Below are 20,927 nucleotides of genomic sequence, written 5' to 3' on the forward strand. Positions count from 1 at the left end.
ACAAGTTCTCTTTTCTTCACTTTTTGCCATTCTTCTTCGTTTTTCAGATCGGACCACTTTTTGACCTACAAACAGCTACAAAATATTGCGTAGGCAAACTGATTAATTGTTCAAAGTACGCCCAAAAACACTTTGGTCATAAACAAAAAATTACGTGCTCGAAACTAGATTATGACGAAAAACGAACTAAATGAGAACGTTACATATTAAGCGGGGAATTTCAGAGTGAAAAAAGGTAAAATTTAGAGTGCTAAAAAGATGAATATTGATGTTTACTACTATCTATTATTATTGATATATGAGCATGTAGCCCAAACCTTTCAACTGCATATTGCAATTCCATGAAAAGTATTCAAAGGTATGCATACGATCGAACAGGTGTAGCGAATCGCTCGCCAAATTGAGGATCCCATGGAGCTGGACGACGGAACGTGTCAGGGGCTATCATTGCATCGGTGCCGTGTGTCAGACCCAAAAACGAGTTCTATTACAACGACCGTCGTACGAACGGCAGATATGTGATAGGCGTTGACCCACTTAGAACATGTGGATTTCTTTTAAGTATTTATAGTAAAACAGCTCTTTAGAACTGGTTCTATTTCTCCACATTCCCCCCCTCGATATAAAAGATTTCATCATTTCGTCTTAAGGTGAAAAACAACTTAATCATTGGGAATAGTAATGCTAGTGAGAGCAAAGTTCATGTTTTTCACTGGTAGAATTTAGCTTGTGTACAAAAATATAAAAGAATATAATACATTGTATAATTATATCTTCCTTTTTTGCGCCATATCTTATCTTGTGAAACTATACAATCAGGTAATATTTCAACTATAAAAATTTCACAAAGTTGTTTATCGCCTTAGTAACTTAAACTAACTAAGACCACACACCTGGCAATCAAAACTAATCAATGTAATTAACTGAATTTGATAGTTTAACCTGACTGATTACTGGCTGATTGATTAATCTGTTTATATTATTATTTCAATAAGTTGCAATGTTCTTATCACAACTATTTTCTAGGTTTTTTTTACATAAAGCTTATCATTTGCGGATGGCATTTGCTTAGATTTACAGAAGGAAGTTATGTGCTCTTGAGAAAAAGTGGTTGATAAGTTTTTACATTATTTATAATAATTAAGAAAAATATATTATTGTGCATGTCAAGCTTGTTAATTTTGCATTCCATAAAAGCTTTTGCATATTTTCAGATTATTTGGAATACTTTTAGGCTGTGACAGTGAGCATAGCTAAGTAAATCTAAGCTTTTTCTAATACTAAGAAATATGTGTATTTAAAATGTACTAGAATAGTTTGTAATATTATTATAAATAAAAAGCTAAAATGTACATATGATTTTATTTGTAAGTTCTTTGTGTTGAAGTAAACACATTGAAATTGAGTAATTTATACAATAAGAATGATTAAAATTATAAAAGATCATAAGCTATTGTTTAATTTATAAAATGCGAACCTTTAAGTGGGCATACCTAGTGTTGGCATGTTTTTCTGGCACATACCCAATGCCCATGTCCAAAACTGTTTACTTCGTAAAAAGCGAGCGAAAACAAGTGAATAACCACCGAACAACCGGCCACAACATGGTCTTATAGGGTGGGTCAAGGTCGAGCTGGACTTCGAGCCGGGCGCCCAGTTGGCCAATAAGTTAGTTAGCCAAGGCAAAAATCCAGGGGAGCTCCCGCCGTCGATTTCGCATACGAACGTGCTGACAGGTGTTGGCCAAATCGCCCAAATCGGATTCAAACAAAACTGAACAAATAAATAGTAAAAAAAAGGTAGATGTTCAAAAGTCCAGCAGCGAAAACCCTTAGATTAGATCACTCCGAACCGGTTGCCAATTTGGACTCGTTGCCGCTGTCTTCGTCACAATTAAAAGCGGTTAAACAGAATTCAGCAAAAACCGATTGCCAAATAAACCAAATTGTCAGCAAGAGCCAAGCCCCTATACGATATAGCCAAATATCTGGGTATACAGATAGCCAGTATTTCTATAGCCTTGGCATGCCAGCGGATTTGCTGAAGACGGCACAATCCAACGAAATCCAAAGAAATGAATTAAGATATGGTAAACATACACACTGCAGATGGGTCAGCAGAAAAGCCATGGCATAGAATGGATCTTAACCTGTTCGGATTTCGAATATTCCGGATCGACCCTTAAATGGCAACCGAGTCCAGAAATAGAATTACGTACCGGTGTGATTAGCATATTCCGGCATTCTGCTGATTCATTATTTATGCATAAATTTCAGATATTTGTCGACTTGATTACCCCATACTTGAGTTTAGAGACTGTACAAAGTCTAATTTAAATAAGAAACTGCTAACGCGCCATGATAATTGAATAAGAAGAAACAGAAAGTGGATATACAAAAATGTTCTAAGAACGAGAATCTGTATTCTACTGTTTAATGATGTTTTTGCTCACCTTCTAAATGACATTAACTAGTTGAATTAGTTGCAAATTGGTTAGCTAAACACAGTAGCTTATAGCGAGCTACTATACTATATACATTATAAGAACTTCGATATAGAACAAATCTTTGGAATGCCAACGAACTATCTGTATTTTGTTTAGAGCCAAACCTGACCTAAGAAAAACCGCAAGTTCTATATTATTAGTAGTCCAATAAAGTATCGAAATAGCGCCATTAAAACCACTCTCTCTATGCAGATCGTTTTGAAATCAATTCAGTCTGAATTCATTGGCCCCAAAATAGACGTGTCAATGACTTGAGTCAACGTTGGCCAGCCTCAGACATACAGACCCCCATATTATCTATTACCCGCCAAGAATGACTCGGCACTATATATAGTACACGATATCGGGGGAATAGGAAGAGCTAATGGGCGAGCCAGACGTTCAGCTTCACCGATTACTATTTGAACTATATTCGAGGAACCGATCGGATGTATCGTCTTCTATTTTTCCTACCACGCCTCAGTGCTTCGTATGTTTCCGGGCCAAAAAATCGCAGATAATCCCAATTCTCGGCTTAGCGTAACATCGATTTGGGAATAAAGGCGCCGCTTTTGGCCATGAGTGCTTAAAGTTGAAAATTAAATGTATGCAAATGCAGAGGGACTAGTTTTGGCATCATATCCCGCCATTAATCTTAGTCCGAAGCATTCGATTTGGCAAACCACTTTCGGAACTTCGACGGGATTCTGGTATTGGAATGCCAGAAATGAGAGAATCAAACATTGAATATCAATTCTTGTTCACAAATTCGATTGGTAGATTCTGTCAAATGTAAACACGCAGCTTTGTTTTAGTGCCTTTATTGTGGGGCCTTGAACCTGCGAAGGGGGAGGCTGATCTCAGTCATCTTTATGAATTGGCCAAAAGCAAACAGACAATCGTTTCCATATGAGCGTGGCTATGTGCACATACCTTTGGCGACAGTGCGCGACATAAGTGGAAGGCTATCCTCATTGAAAGTGAATAACTTAACTCACATTTCAATTCAATTTATAAACAATTGGAAAGATATTTATAAGTGTTTAAAATGTTGTAATATAATGAAATTATCTCATTGCTAATGTTTCAGCCTGTTCAGCAATGTTCAATTTTCAAACAATATACAATATACCTGCTTTACAACGCTGTGACGCACTGTATCTACGGTTCGCTTGGATTTTTTCGAGGCGTAAAATACGCGAACATAAATCGTTTTTACGGCATTTAAATTGCTGCCCGCTCTTCATCTTTGGTTGGCTGCTGTTAGTTGTTCGTTTTTAGCTATTCACTTGTACAATGTGGATTTAGTTGTTTGGTTATGGACATACAAGTACGAGTGGTCATGGATGTGTTTTGTGGCAATGTGTGCCCGCTGTCGACTTCCTTGTTCTTTGGCCACTTTTATGATGCATCCAGCTGCTTGGAAGTGTAAATGTAGTAGCTATTATGGCGGAACACGGTTTAAACTTCCTTAAAAATCACGGAACAGTCACTTCAATTAAGGTAACAATTAAGTTACTGAATCGCGAAATTGGCGCTAGTATCATAGTTCTACTGGAGGTCTTTGTGAATTTATAATACGTATGTCTTTGCTTACAGCAAGAAAATATTTTATAAACTTTTTACAACTATTAAAATTTATGTTGGCATTAAGTTATTTATAACTAAGCATACTCATGCTCAAAAACTGATTGACATCTTAGGCTTTTTTAACATAAATAGCTAGAGGGTACATTTTAATGTGTCGCGTGTCAGTTTTTTGAATAGGAAAAATGATTTAAAGACTATCAATCTTAATTTCAGTTTCAATTCTATGATCTTCAAACGGGGAGCAAAGATCGCTGGATTCTTGAAAGTTGTTTGTTCCGGAGCATAAACCTGTATGTTTGCCCTCAGGTGCTGCAAATTTGATGATTGTGGAGGCATTATGCGAATTAATTGCTCATTAAATTCGTGCATTAAACAAATTTAAATCAAAACTCACAACCTAAGCCAGTGATGGCGACTAAAATAATGTTTCGACGGGGAGATTCTGAAAAATTTAATTATATTTAATTACGCAGTGCGATTTGAGTTTGAACTTTAGCATTAGTTCAACTCGTTAATTGGACAAAGAGCCATTAAGCTGAAAACTTAAAAATACAATGATAAAGTTTAAATAAAATAAAGACCACAAAGTAAACACGAATCCAACATGCAATGTGAGTTGGATGGATTTGATGTCCGGTGACGTGGCCACGTTTTTTGGGCCTGGCTAAAAACCAATCCCAATCCGATTCCGAGTTGGAATTAGCCAAGCTACAGTGCCCTTCGAGCCAACAAGACACTTGGACCCGGGCTATCAGCCAAGTGCCATCGACATCATCATATGCATATCGTGGGCCAACTCAAAATACGAAATACGACAAAGAAACTGTTTAAAATTCCACATACAAATCGTTGCAGTGGCAGCCGTTGAAAGCGAAATTGAAGCCGAAATCGAAATTGAAACTGAAAATGGGTTACAACTGTCCAAGGTCGTTGCAGGAGTTGGAAACCAAAGCGAAAGCGAACCGAAATGTGGGGGGTGGGGCCGTTTGGCCCCCTTCAATGCACTTTTGAAAAAATCTCTATTATTAAAATGAAATTACTTTAAATGTATAGCTTACTATAAGAGTTATTTGCAATTATATTGATCTTATTAAAATAAACAAATATATAAGTTATAATTTGATATTTATCACAATTAAATTTGATATTGATTAAATGAACAATCGAAAATATAACTTTCAGTGTGACATACACATAACGCAACACAATCTTTCCACTGTGGCAAAACAAAAGACTTAGACAAGAAACGAACTTGAAGGGAGTCATCATTATCATCCGCATTTATGATCACCATCATCATCATCGTATTATTCATCAAAATGCATAGGCGAATGCAGGGGCATTTTGGGCCTCTCTTAACCCATTGACTTCCCACGTTGACCCATGCTCAAGTGGATTTTTGATTGGATTGGAAAACCCAAAAATGGGAAAAAGATGCGTGTGTCTGAAACGATCGCACATTTGTTTAAATTTATCAGTGATTAAATGTTTTTCATTACTATTGCAAAGAAACGAACCGAGCAATGGCTAAGTCTTTTTCGTAAGTTGTTTATTCAATTTGGTACTTTTTTTTTTGTATTTTAATAACAAATGAGGAATCCCTATGTTTTTTCGACAATACCAACATGACATTTCTTCTTTTTCTAATTGTTTTTTAATTACACACACTCTTTACGCAATTCTTGATTACCAAAAGGCTTAATTTCATTTATTTTTTATGCCTAGCCACTCATTAGGTTTCATTGACATTATGCACTCTTACGCTTTGCCACTTTTTTACGCGTTCTAAAAAAAACCAAATCACTTGTTTTCCAAGCGCTCGTTCTTCGCTGACTCTGCATTTTGCTCACACTATTTAATGTTTGATTTGCAACTCTATGTATTTGACCGGCAAACATATTTGTACACATGCAAACAAACAGAGACATCGTGTTATCAATACGCCCCGTTGGCTTTAGCCGATCCACGAGTGTTGCCATCGCATTTGATGGATTTGATCTTTCGCCATTGGATCGCTGATCTTTGGATGTCGCTGGTGCATGTTGGACACCATACTGTATACAACGATATACACCATTTGGTAACATCTCTTTGTTTTCCCGGGGAGAACCGGTTCGTTTGGTGCATTCGAATGCATTTGAAGCGCCGCAAATGGGTAAGAGATGAAATGGCATGGCCCTCTCTGTTTGCCCAGGCAAACAAGAATTCTAGATGGCTAATGGAGTCGAACAGCCGGGAAAATTCACGAAAATTCGCACGAAATGCCAAAAAGCCAAGACGGCAACATTTCAATTGGCAAAGCAGCCACGCAAACTTCACAAAATTGCCAAACTCGAGTCAATCAGTCAGTCACTCCGTCACTCCGTCCGTCAGTTGGTTAGCCACTTGTTGGAGCCGCAAGTCGAGTGTTGCACGTTGCCGTTTGGACGTTGGTTGTTGCCTCTTGAAAAATCGCAACAGCAACTTGCAACTTGGCCTGTTAATGAGTCGCCGTCGACGTTGGCTCTTGGTTCCGCGGAACCAAACTCGCTCAGATTGCCACAGGCCCCCCAACAGACATGGCCAAAACTACGGCCAGCCGTCGCAGCGACAGGTGCACTTCGAAAAACATTGCTATCTCTTAATTAATTAATGTTAATTAATATAATTTAATACCGCCTAAAACATGAGACTCACAGTTTGAGGTGTTCTCCATAGGATCTTACCAAATTGAACAGTACTATAAATTCATTGCTATTCTAATTGATTTAAATAATCTATTTTATTTTATTTCACATAAATTGAATTATAATTAAAATAGAATATATTTGTTATTGCCTAGCAAAACATACATTTTTTTTGACAGTGTGGAATCATAGCGGCAGCCGCAGAGTCAATTGCCACATTCTTCCTTTTTTCGAGCCGACGAAAGAGAATGGTTATTTTCGCATTCCCTGTTAATCTAGTTGGATTTCATGGGTAGATCAGCACACATATATCACTCAGAACATCGTCATATTTGACATTTCAAGAACTCTTCGATAATATATATCTGAAGCTCCAGCCAGATTAAGAAGCTATATTTTATTACGTCAAATTTCAAGTTGTACTAGAACTGGATTATTTATTGCGATTTATCTGGCGATCAATTTCTTTCTGAAAGTAGATATTCATATTATTCTTGACTTTTTTAATGAGAAATTTAAAGCTAAGCTTTATTTGATATTGGCTAAATGATTTTGTATAGACATGGCCAGTTTAAGTTATTTATAGAGTTTAAAATGCATTTTTTTGTGTGAATATTTTATTAAAAAAGGGAGTAACAACAAAGTCGTTGCTTTTTTTAAATACTTGTACTCATAGATAAGCCTGCGGGTTTTTGGGGGCCCGCGATGTGTGTTTTGTTTTGTTTATGTTTTCCTTTTCTTTTTATATTTTTTTCTTTTTTTTATTTTTTTTGCTTTGGTTGGCACTGCTCTGGTTCCGCTTGCAATTGGCGCCTGTTGCAAGAACCCGCTGGCCAGATATGTCCACAGCCATGCACACATATATATCGGTGGATATAGCACTGAGCCTGGCTATATGTATAGCCAAATAGACATATGGCTAACCGAGCTGCAAATTGCCGGCGTCGGGTCGGCTTGGGTAATTTGATATTGGCAACCAGACCAGACCGGACTCACTTTCAATGGATTTGCGTCAGTTTCCATTGCGAATGTGACTTGCCCCATTAATGGCGGTGGTAAATGGCAAGTTCTGGTAAATTCTTAATCATCTGCTGATTTTTTTGTAGAGTCATTGGAGATTCTCCCGCATATATTCAAATCATCGAAACGAGTTATCGGCCCATGTCGGCAAATTGACTGTAATTATATTTCCAAACTTTTTGCGACTAGATGTCCAGAATGCAATTGATCAGCAAGAAATTGTTGCGAAACATCTTCATGGCCAATTTGACCTCAAAGTTTTGTTTATTTGCTTAAAAGCTAAGCTGATGTCATTCACCCTTTCTTTGGAATCTTTCACCGCTTTCGATTCTGTCGCGTCATGCCAATTTGCAAATTTCCCTTCTATTTGTATGTGTAACGCAAAAAAAAGAAAATATTCTAATTTTATAATATCGAAATCAAGTTTTAAGCCATATATGATGTTGTTTATGCCCCAGAGGTTGGACTTTAATTGGCACGTCTTAATTTTGATTGCAGTTGCAGGTGAGTATTTTTTTTTTTGCATTTCTATAATGCGTAGAGATAATTCTTGGGAAAATGAAAATATTTCTTGATCGCCAGACGATTCGAATAGAGCAATCAGGGCTCTAAGTGTGGTCACAATTAGCACTAGTCGATAGCTGAATAGATAGTGCCGAATGTGGGAAGAAGAGTCTGGGATTCTCGGTTGCAATAAGCAGGCTAACCATTCGGCCAATGCAATTCTCAGAGCTACGAGATCGGAGATCGGAGAATGGGAATCGGAATCGGAATCGGATTCGTCTATAGTCGCTCAAAATTCGGCTTGCATTTGGTTTTGAAATTCGGTCTGCGGCTAACACAGATACATGACGCCAACACAGATACTGACCTACACATAGAGAATCGCTGGTTTTAGGCCCCCGAACCGCTGAGCCGCTGAGCTGCTAAGCCGCCGCCGAACCACCCAACCAGCGAACCACCGACCCACCGAACCACCGAACCGCCGAACCGCCGAACCTGAGCGGTCTTCGTATGCTCGGCGGCATTTGGACAATCAGTTGACGTTGAATGTTTCGTCTTGGCGGTCGCTTAATTTAATTCGCTGAACGCTGACACAAACGATCCGAGAAATCATCGATCGCCGCAGTTGCAAGACAAAATTGACTATTTCAATAGTTCCCATTTTTTTTCTGGTGTTCATTTCTGTTGCGTCCTTTGCTCTTGTGTGTGGAGTAATTGTGTGATTATGTGCCAGAGAACTGCAAGCTTATAAGTCGCATAGAAAAGTACTTAAAAGGGGTTGGGTTGATCCAGGATCCTTGACAGGATGTCGCGGCATATGCTAGCACTACTACTGGTAGCTATTGCCAGTAGTCAGGCGCTCGAGGGCGTGGTCCAGCCCACGTGCAATCTGAAGGACAATTGCAATTTGGGCGATAATCTTTTGGCCGGAGCTAATTCCGCATCCGATGCTGGCGATGTGTCTGCTGATAAGCTGGAGAGCAAAATAGCATCGATTTTCGAGGATAAGGTCAACTATAGTCTGAAGTTATTTGCGGACGATGCGACGACAACAATCCTGGAATATCAGACGGCCAATTTGAGTCAGCTGCATGCGGTAACGCCTGGAAATTACACGATACACCAGATGGAACCGGCGGAGGATGACGACGACCAAGTGGAGGAGGATGAAAGGGGTAAGTCAAGTGGGCGATCCATTACTTTCTCACGACGCCCACATCGTGGCCTTGGGCACTTTGAATGTTCGTTCGGCGATTTCTGCAATTGTAATGGGATTTTCGATAGCGATTGCATAAGAGGCGCGTTCGTCAAATCAAAATCAATTGCTTGACCGTTTCGTATTTGGCCAAGATGCGTCACCTTTGCGGGCCACTTCCGGCTGATCGTACCTACATGTGTGTGTACATATGTTAGGTCCATCCCGAAAAGTGAGCTTAAATCACGGCTTATCTAATCGATGGCTCGCCTTTTGTTGGCCACTTATTCTTGTTAAAAGGTTTGGCCTTGTTGGATCTTTTTTATTTTCTTTTCCGGTGCCAAATATTTGCACTTAAAGTTAGGACCTCATTTCGGACCTGGCTGATTGGGGGGCTTTCCAGACACTCGATATTCACTGGTTCCTGCGAACGGAGTGGCCCAGTCAAGGCAATGTGCGAAGTCTCACGTAAACGAAACAAATTTTCTTTGTATTTTATTGCATTTTTGCTCTGCATAATGTGATAAGGTCGCGCCGCACGTAAGCGAGCTCAGAAATTTGGAGGTTTAGCCCATATAATTGCTTCGACTGTTATCGCCTTAAATTACAGAAGTAATTATCTTAATTGCTAAGCAGCATCTTAGGATTATTCAGCAGCTCATGTTGTTATTTATGTATTTATTTATCGTCGCCTTAATTATTTGTCGCACTTAGTGAATGTCGAAATGAGGGACATGTATTATTTGTTTGCAAGTTATTTACAATGTGCATGCAGTTTTTGTATTATTTTTTATTTTTTTGTATTGATTATGATCTTAGCTTAATGCACAGAAAACAGCTGATGTATTTTTATAATTTAATAAAATTGAGCTGCACTTCATTACATTGGATTGCTTAACATTAAAGCCGAATATCGTTTTTTATATCGTAACGAATTTATACTCATATTATAAAAAAACAAATTACTTAAGTTTAGCAATTCATGTATAATATTCCAGTACCTAACCCTTATATCGTAAGCAATGTCGTAGCGAATATCGTAATATCAGATTGTTTTGCCATTTCATCAAGCACCATCGTAATGACATAACGTTATGCCAATAACACTTCCTCGCAAGCACTCGAAAGTGCCAATGCGTAACGAATATCGTTTCGCAGCAGCGCCAATTCTGAGTGTTATGTCCGATGAAGATGTTCCTCCCCCATTCAAGTCGCAGTCGTAGTACCTCCAAAAAAAAAAAAATAATATTAAAAAATCGGCGCATAACATAATACAACCGAGTGCCCAGCCCATTTGACGACCCAGCTTAAGTGGCTTTTGGTTTCGGTTTCGGTTTTTTGCCCACTTTGTGGCTGCTTTGTTTGTAATTGATCTTCGCCGAGTGGTTGCTTGTCGCCGATTTGTTGCTCTGTAGTGTTGTGTTTTTATTTTTTTACTTCTTCTTTTTTTTTTATTCGTGTCGCACCTGTGAATGTGCATATACTTACACCATATCACGAAGCCATCATCCCACCCATAAGTGCGCGACCACTTGACCAGGTACCCCAGGTACCGTTAAAGGCCTGTCATAAAACGCAAAACGTGTTGTCCACCATCCATCCATACATCCATCCATACGTCCATCGATCCAACCATCCATCCATCCACCTAACCATCCATATGCCCAAAATAGTGCGAATAACGATTCACCAAATAGTTATGATGATGGAAGTGGAAATGGAAATGAATATGACAGCGATGATGAGTCGTCCAGCTAAAGGTTAAGATATCTAACCCGTTGAGATACCAAGAACCTATAAACGGTGGCAAATTGGCTACTTCGACAAGCCGCTTTTTTTTTACTGTTCGGTGGCAAACCAAAGTTAAACTGCCAATTGACTTGATAAATATTGACTTAAAAGCCCAGTTTAAGTTGAGTAGTGGTGCACTGTAAAAAGTTGGGGTTGTTCTACAGTTGGAATTTTATACTTTTGGCATCTATATAGTTTTCGGATTTATTCCACATTATGTCTTCTCATTTTTCAAGAGCATTTTATTGATTTAACAGTGCAGTGCAAATGCAAATATCTTTGTCTCAGTGTATGATGAGCAAACAAACAAAACACTGTTTCATCCGGGGACGAAGTCGATCGTGATCGCATTGCAGTGGCTGGCGAAAATGTTTTCGAACACAAAGTGACAAGTGCTGATCGATTTTGTTTCGACTGGTTACCAGGAGAGGAGGTGCCAACAAATGGAGATAATCCGCTGCTAATTGGCTTAGATGAAATCATTGTGCACTATCAAACGAGATGGGTTGTTTGCCAGCCAAGCGAACATGAGCTGTTGTTCAAATAAATCAAAGCCAAGCAACCGCAAACAGCCAAGACATTAAATGGGCCCATTCACCGCCACAATTGGCCATTACAATTCTGGCTGGTGGCAATCGAAAACCAGATCCACTAACTAGAACGCTCTTTTGTAATCGCAGGATTGCGCGAATTCGTTGGGCAGGAATATTGGCCAATATTAGCGAGTCCAGCTGCCATTTAGTTGAGTTGGCTCTTGGCATTCGGCCGATACAGTAGTGCTGCTCAGTTTTTAGTAATTTCAGTTTTCAGTTTTTCAGTTTTCAGTTAGCAACTCGGCCAAGTGGGTCAGAGACGAATACGAAACGCACACTCAGCTGAGATAGACGGTTAATTAAGCCGCCAACTGGCAGCCAGTTGCCACTTGCACTTGTTGGCCCGGTCCAAAGTGCGATTCTTGTTCAACATGACATTCTCTGCCGGCCATTTAGCATATACTACATATCTTTCAGTTGGCCTTTTCTTGCCAGCGAATTTACTTTTCATTTTGATTTTCATTTTCAATTTGATTTCATTGTACGAATGCAAGCAATGAATTGTCTTGGCTTTTATGGTTCGAAATTTACGATCATGCGTTGGCTGGAAGATCGTAAAAACACTCTATGGCTCTAAGTTTAAGATTCGGCAAAGCTTTTGATGGGCTTCGTTTAGATGAAATTGGTTGGAAACGAATTGCATAATAATTAACTAAGGGGCTTGTTAGCAGGATCCTGCGGTTTATGATCCTCTTAAACAAAAGTGTCAGTACCTCCATAAATGGCTATTTTATTTCTAAACCCACTTGAGTCACTCAAACCACAATTAAAAACTATATTTTTCGAAATCCTAAAGTGTCGTATTGTGAAATGAAAATTAAATAGAAATGGCATTCAACCGCGGTTTTCCTAGAACATTGGAAGTGGTATCCCAAGGGAGTTACCAGCTAACTCACGCCACATTTACAAACTATCCTAAAGATCTGTTTTGTCATATCAATGCCTCTGTATCTTCATAATTTGCGATGTTAATGAGCTGAGCCGGTTGTAAATGTTTCGCACGGATGCCATTGTTGCCGCATCTTCATGACGGGACTGACAATTGTAGAATTCTCCATTCTTCCTTCTCCCCGTACAGCCGGCGAGTTTTTCCAAATTTAGTTTAGATATAGATACATATACTCATATATATATAGAATATGACGACAGGTGGCGAAAGGCACTCGGCAGTCAGATCTCGTCGCACTCTGACGCATTTTAGCACTTTGGGGACTGCCCAGAGATACCCCCCTTTGTTTTTTGGGATGCCCCCTTCTACGCCCCAAAAAAATAAATATATATATAAGTAGACGGATGCAGGCGGCGACTGATATATTGATGTTCGATGGCTGGAGCCACGCGATCGGCATTTGAAATGAGATCTGCCTAGCATAAAAAGTGGCCAGCATGATAATGAAAATGTTAATTAGGATTGGGACACCAGTTTGGCATGCTGATGAACGGCTGTTCACTTGGACTTGGAAGCTCTCCAAGATCCAGGCGATGTTCTGCCATCACCATTTTCTTCGTCCATTTGGCGGCGCCTCATTATCCATCTTGGATCTCAATGAATGGCTGCTCGGCTCGATTCACTTCCTGTTTGTTCGGATGGCCCACGTGCCCAGGGGCCTGACCTTGTCCAATTTGGTGTCCATATTGTGTGCCTTTTGGGGTTCAAATGGCCTGCAATCAATAAACAGGCCCCATTTCGAGTGAACATGACTACGGATCAGTTGTACAATCAATAATTATTGCAATTGTATAAGCAAAGTGATTTCTTTAATGCATAGAGAAAGGATTTAACATAACTATACTCATAGTAATTTATAGTTACGTTCTCAAACTAAATAGCACACATCCTATAATAATTTTGTATAATTGAATATATATTAAATAATAAAACGAAAAATCACTTTGTTACATGATCTAAATCGGATTAATAGTCCAAAATCCGGTCCAAAATTGATAAGCATTAACATAGTGATCCATAATCAGCGGTTATCAAATTCAATCACAAAATTTGCAACGAAAAACTATCAAAAATGGATAACAATGACTACCAATTACAAATTACCAGTGATTTATACAAAAATCATTTCGATGCATTGTAATTTCCGTTATGATGATTGTTTAAATTATAGCAAACAAGTAACAAGTTGGACTTAGTGTTTTTCTGAACTGTTAGAAAATTGTTGATATTTGTTGAACACGGCTTAGAGTTTGCTTGTAAATATGAAAAATAGTTTAATGACTTGGCTGACTTGCAACTTCGTTTGTTTATTTGGGTTACAGTGAATCACGGGTTTTTTTATTCTTAATAATAACGAGTGCAATTGAAAATCAAATTTCCTTTACTTAAAAATAATCATAAATATATATAACGTATATTTTTGGCTTATTTTGTAATATAATAGTACATTTATTAACTTTAAGTGGGCAGCATTTCAAAATTATGTCAGCAGCAAAGTAGTCATTTCAATATCGTATAATTTAGTTAACTAGCAGCTTGAAATATGCAAAAATGTACCAAACGGAAAAGTGTAATTGGTTATTAAATGCGTTCAAAATAAATTAAACAATTATCTTGTTCAGAGTAATAAAAAGTGTTTTTTTTTTAAGTTTAATGTATATAAATTTACTAATAATTCCTATGCACTTCCTTACTTCCAGCCTACTTGTACAACATTGGCAAGCGTTTTCTGGCCATTACGCAACCCTTCGACGCGGCCAGAAATCCGGATGCCTCGACTTTGTGTCGCCGGCAGATGCATCAGTTTCTGAACGCCTTGGACAACTTCGATCTGTGGGCTCTGAAGAGTGAGTACTCAAAAGCTGGCTAAACAAACTTGAGTCGATAAGTAGGTAGGTGGTGGTTAAGTTGGGTTGGGCTGAGCTGACTTGGCTTGGGGGCAATTGCAAGGTCACGCCATGACAGTCAACAAATTGGCCAGTTTGGCGCTGGGGTTCTAGTTCTGCAAGTGGACACTTGGATGCATAGAACCGGAGAGCTAAGGAACCGGAGAACGGTAGAACCATAGAGCCATCGAACCATAGAACCAGTCGGGGGACGTTCGGCTCGAATTGGAGTCATTGCCAACTGGCAGCAGCTGAAGCTGCAGTCGCAGTCGCCGTTGACTTTCAGCATCGACTTCGACGTGACCGCCAGACGAGTCGACATGAATCGAAAGACCCCAAAGTCGAATGCATCAAATGATACTATTCCGGCTAAGATAATAGATACACAACGAATATAATCATAAGTATTAATGGGAATTCTAAAAGCATGACAAAGTAACTTTGTATAGATAGAAAATGGGTTTTGTAAGAAGAAATAGAAAGTGCAAATTTTTTAGAATATATTTTTGGAATTATTCTAGGAAGTAGCTTGTAGTTGTTTAGGAAGCACATGACTTACTTTTATGGCCGGCACTGTAGCTGCAGCTGTATGTGATCCAAAGTGAAGGCCAATGGTCGAACTTTACCCACATTCACACACACACACACACACTCAGATGAACGAGCATGTGGCAATGCCAGTTGCATCTAGCGAATTTCCAGCCAAGAGCAGCAAAATTGCAAACATGAGCGAAAATAGCGATTTCAATTGCCACTGCGAACGCGAACTTGACACAAAAGACCGCAACGACGTCGACGTCGACAGAGGCTTAGAATCAGAACGAGAGGCGCTACGAGTTGCGATCACAGTCAAGGTCACAGTCGCTCCGCCCACCGCCCACCGCCCACCGCCCATCAAAACACACACACCCCCCACTCGAAAGCGAAACGTGAAGCTGAATGGATCACATATTCAGCTATTCGAGGAATCTCCAACTGAATGAATAAGATGAATGCCAAACGAATGGGCATTCATATTTCGAAGATCACATAATTAAATAGGTATAGTAGTGAAAATACTGTGCCATGTAATATTCATAATATGAATATATATGTTATGAATTTCATTGATATTTAAGTTAATCTATTATTTTTCAATCGGTCGCTGACTTTAAACGACTAATTCATATCAATATGCTAATTTTTCACAAGTTTATTGACATTTACTATTTGATGAAGACAGCTATATATCTATACCCATTAACCAATGAGTTCTGGTTTTTTGGGAATGAAACAAAAAATTAGGAAACGGGAGAAATTTAATTTGCATTTAAATGGATAGAACCTATTTTTAAGAACAGAACTGGAAGCTAAAATGCAAAGGTCCTACAAAAACTCCAATGAAGACTTGCCAAGCGAGTAGATACATTTCAAATTCAATCTTAAAGGGGGTTTTTATACTTTAAATATTAAATGTAAACCTAATATATTTACTTCTTATTTATTATAAATAGTGCACGACTCCAGTGGCAAATTGAACTCGGGCATTCTCAATGGCAACATCAATCAACCCGGCGATTTTGACCAGTGCCTGGGCATTCAGCAGCGCATGAAACCGGATCAGGATGCGGGCCAGGATCTGGATGATGACTCCATCATCCGGGGCCAGTATTGTTTGGCCTATGCCCAGCCCGTTCTGCCACACAATTCGAAGCGTTTGAAGAGCTTCTTCAAGCTGATCCAATCGCATGGACCTTTCAAGAGCGAGTTCAACGACGTGAGTAGTAGCCAGGCATTTGAGTTCCCACATCGCAAGGTTCCTTTAATGGAGCACGTGACTGGGATACCAGATCAAGGGAATGAACTGAATCACTTGGGCACGCGGAATTTATTGATCTCAAATATATAACATACATATGTTTTTTGCGCATTCTGAAATTTATTAAGTTAAATCAAATTATACTGTATATATTTTGGGTTTGTTTTGTTTTTTTTTTTTTATTTCGCACACATTTTTTTTGCTTGTGTATATGAAAGTATATACTTGCTGGCCAAATAAATTGATTAGCATTGCTCCGCTAAAATGTTGGACTTCGACATTGAACTTGACCAAAGACGAAAAACTGCCAACGGAAGGCGAAGGCGAAATAATCAAACGCGATAGATGGTCGTAAAATGCAAATTTTGAATCATAGCCAAGAAATCGAAGCCGTAAGCTAAACTCAGGCCAGTGAACCCAGAAACCGGACAAACGGACAGCCGGACGGACAAATTACGGATCTCTACATGGGAAAAGAAAAAGAAAAGAGTTAGGCATTTGAATATAAATTGTTTGTTGTGATTTATACACTTATGTCAACGCAATCAGAATTATATAAATTTCACTAAAGAATGAATAAGTAAATCGTTCCGGTTTTGACTTCAAGTAAGCTGAACAATTTGTAATTAACTTACGATCGCTTTGCAAATACTTTTTAAATATTATATATAATCATTTGGGTGTTCAATTAAATATGCGCATATTTTAATAAGCTGAAGATCTTGACAAGTTATTTATAAATAATACCAACAATGGCGAACTGCTAATAATATAACCTACATATTGAAATATTCTTTTTATAACAGCAAGTCAGGAAAAGAAAAACAGGTTCGAGTGAGCAGTTAAAATCGCATAATTGAAAAACCTATGTAAACACGTAATTTACCGTTGAAAAGATCACTTAGTTTAGAACACACATAAAGATAATGTTAATTGCAAAATTATCAAGTGTACGGGCGGAACAAACGCGACCTGGCTTAATTGAATTGCCACTCGAATCCCGTTCAACTAGTCATTGTTTTTATGTTTTCGAGAGTAATGGAGGCGTGTGGGTCAGAGACCCCGGTTTATTCAGCATCGGCAATTAACCTGGCGAGGATGGGGCGGTTCTCCTGCGTCATCGCCAAGCGAACGATCCGCTCTAAACGTTTACTTTTCTGTGCAATTCCAGCCTGGTCACCGAGTGCCCCGCTACTCCTTGATCAACTGGGGCCTCTGTGTGCCCTCCGGCTGCTCCGCCCGCGATGTGGAGTACAGTGTGGCCGAGTATCTGGGCAACCAGACCGCCTCCACGGGCATCACCTTCAATGTGCGCGTGGAGCCCCAGATGTGCCAGGTGCGGGATCAGCGGCCCTGGGATCGGAACACCACGTGGGCGGTGCGCTTCTTCCTGCTCGTGCTCTCCGTGGCCGTTCTGTCCACCATCTACGATCGGTCCACCAAGTCGCAGCCCAAGCAGAGTGAGCTCTCCAAGCTTTATATCTAGTTGCAGTCATATATGTAAGGGTGATTCCATTTTCAGATCCCTGGTTCACGGCCTTCTCGCTGGACAAGAACCTGCGCTGGCTCTTCAGCACGAGCAGTGCTCCCGGAGACATTGAAGCGGTGCATGGCATCCGCTTCCTGAACGCCATCATGCTGATCTTCTCGCACAAGTCCATGGCCATGTTCTTCAATCCGTACAACAATCGCACCGCCATGTCGGAGAGTCTGGGTCAGCCGTGGACGGTCATTGGACGAGCTGCCTCCCTCTACACGGATCCCTTCCTGCTCTTCAGTGGAATGCTGACAGCCTACTCCCTCTTTGGTCGCCTCATGAAGCAGCAACCCATCAGGCTGAAGAACGAGTACATTAGTCGACTGATGAGGTGGGCATGAGGTTAACTTTTATTAGTTAATTGCTTTTACTAATCGAATTGGTTTACCCGCTGCAGGATTGTTCCGCCCCTGGCCGCCTTGATCCTCTTCTGCACGTATGTGCTGCCTCTGTGGGGCAGTGGACCCCAGTGGAATCTGGTGGTGGGCCACCATGCGGACATCTGCAAGAAGAACTGGTGGCGCAACCTGCTCTTCATTCACAACTACTTTGGGTTCAGTGAGATGTGCCTGACGCACACGCACCATCTGGGCATCGATACGGAACTCTTTGCGGTGGCTCCACTCCTCATCCTGGCACTGTGGCGCTGGCCACGACGTGGTCTCTTCGCCCTGCTGCTGCTCTGCACGGTGGGTACGGCGGCTAGGTATTACACCACGATTGTCAACCAGCTGTCCAACTATATCTACTTTGGCACCAAGTGAGTTTAGCCATAAGTGCAAATATATGATGGAAATTTCATCGATATGTTTGTGATATTCCTTACCAGCATTCAGCGCCTGTTCCGCACCGCCGACTACATGTACTCGTTCCCGCCCCACCGCTCCACGGTCTACATAATGGGCATCCTGCTGGGCTATGTGCTGCGCAAGTATCAGAATGCCCGGCTGAGCAGCCTGCAGCTGCGACTTGGTTGGCTGGTGGCCACCGTCTGTGTGCTGGCCTCTCTGCTGGGACCGGCGCCCATGGGTGACATCAACTATGTGTACAACTCCACCCATGCAGCCATATACGCCGCCTTTGCGCCGATCGCCTGGTGTCTGTTCTTCTCCTGGATCGTCTTTGTCTCCCATAATGGATATACAAGTGGGTGTTGTGAACGAACATCCCTGGTTTCGAGTTGTTAATTTATTTTTATGTTATTTTACGCAGATAAACTGACGAAGCTGTTTGCCTGGCGCGGTTTCCAGGTGTCCACGAAGCTATCGTATGCCATTTACCTGACGCAGTTCCCCGTGTTCTTCTTTAATGTCGGCCGAAGGCGTCACATTCACCACTACTACAACTTTGTTTCGATTATTGTAGGTAGCCCCCCAGATCTAGCTTGTATAGAGAATTTATTTTCTTGTTCTTTTTGCTCAACGCAGCTCGATACCAACGAATTCATATCGATCTTCCTGGCCTCCGTGGCCCTGACGGTGCTCTTCGATGCGCCGTTCCAGAATCTAAAGAAGCTGCTGATCAAGCGACCCACTGCGGCAAAGGTGGTGAAGGATAGCAAAGCCAAGGGGGCAGAGTCCCAGGATGCGACGACAACGACACTAGCCTCACAGCCCAGCAGCACTGCCCTCCTACAATCGCATCATCCGCACTCGGATTAGTCTGGATGCACACACTCTTTCTTAGCTATGTATAACTTGTAAATGTCTTAGCATTTAGTGGCAATATGTTTAGTGATCCCCAGCGAAATCCCCAAAAAAGATCCCATCCAATCCGTCCATGTGCTCATCACATCCCACAGCCTTTCCCCCCGAGTTCAATACAAGACCGCCCCTAGTTTTAGTGGAACGCTTTATACATTGTAAATTGTACTATTAGTCAAATCGAGCGACAATTAAGAACCGAACCGAACCGATTCGTAGTCATAAACCAATCAATCACTGCTTGATGTACGATATTATCTTGCTTGCTAAACCGGGCCTCGAGAGGTAGTCTCTGCTGGGGAACCCTATATCATATCATATTCACATGATATTGGGGCCCTGGACTTAGACTCTCGGGGCCCATGTTTATTAGAATACTTACGTTACCTTAAGCGAGGTCGAATGTCAGTTTTTAAATGGTAATTTAATTAATAAAATATATAAATATGTTACAAAAAAACCTTCAAGCGTTTGGTGTGAATGAATTCCTGAAAGTATGCAATATTCAAATTCAGAGCATACAGTTTTGGAGCAACTGAAATGTGATAAGAAGCGCGGCTACAGTTTGAGCAGCCATGGTAGCGAACGCCAAAAAATTGGTTAAGTTTTAGAGGAACTGGATCGCCATTAACAATACTATAAAACTGTAAGAACGCAAACTTAAATCGATTTTAATACTAATAAATTCTATACCTTCATTATAATCGCAGTCAAAGTGGCAAGGCAAAACAGCTTGTGTAAAAAAATCCTATGCTTTCTGTGTAATTCAGTACTAAATATGCTATATTAAAAATCGCTTCTTGTACACAATTGTTATTTTTATGCTGCTATTTGTTGCAAATAAGAAAACCTTCAAAATGCAATAAGCATTTAAATAAATATTAATTTCTGTCTGCTACCTTAGCCCATTGTAACTAGAATTTGGTTAAAGCAAGTGGCAAGCAAAAGGTTTCGATGTTAAATCGTTAAATGTAAACGGAAATAAATATTTGGAAATATCACATTTACATTCCTAAAACATATTAGTAATTGATCTTTAATATAGGCATTTATTTATATTTTGGACATTGTTTGCCGTCTTGCTTGTTGAATTTTGTGATATATAAATATTGTAAGATTGGGCATTGTAACCACCGGCAAAAAGTGTTTTTTTCTAATTACTTTTAGAACGAGTGCTCTCGTGAATTGACAAACTACAACCATTTTAAAT

General features: G+C 40.1%; 1 protein-coding gene across 1 annotated transcript; it reads left to right on the forward strand.

The window, feature by feature from the left end:
* The first annotated feature begins 8,789 nt into the window (after nucleotides 1-8,789).
* On the forward strand, nucleotides 8,790-20,177 carry LOC6740135. Its single transcript, XM_016181089.3, has 9 exons — nucleotides 8,790-9,440; nucleotides 14,494-14,640; nucleotides 16,173-16,435; nucleotides 17,649-17,937; nucleotides 18,000-18,345; nucleotides 18,412-18,774; nucleotides 18,844-19,160; nucleotides 19,227-19,375; nucleotides 19,442-20,177. The coding sequence occupies exons 1-9, from the start codon at nucleotides 9,071-9,073 to the stop codon at nucleotides 19,673-19,675; spliced, it is 2,478 nt and encodes an 825-aa protein (XP_016039362.1). The 5' UTR covers nucleotides 8,790-9,070; the 3' UTR covers nucleotides 19,676-20,177.
* The last annotated feature ends 750 nt before the right edge of the window (nucleotides 20,178-20,927 follow it).

This window comes from Drosophila simulans, chromosome X (genome assembly GCF_016746395.2).
Source record: "Drosophila simulans strain w501 chromosome X, Prin_Dsim_3.1, whole genome shotgun sequence".
Taxonomy (NCBI): Eukaryota; Metazoa; Arthropoda; class Insecta; order Diptera; family Drosophilidae; genus Drosophila; species Drosophila simulans.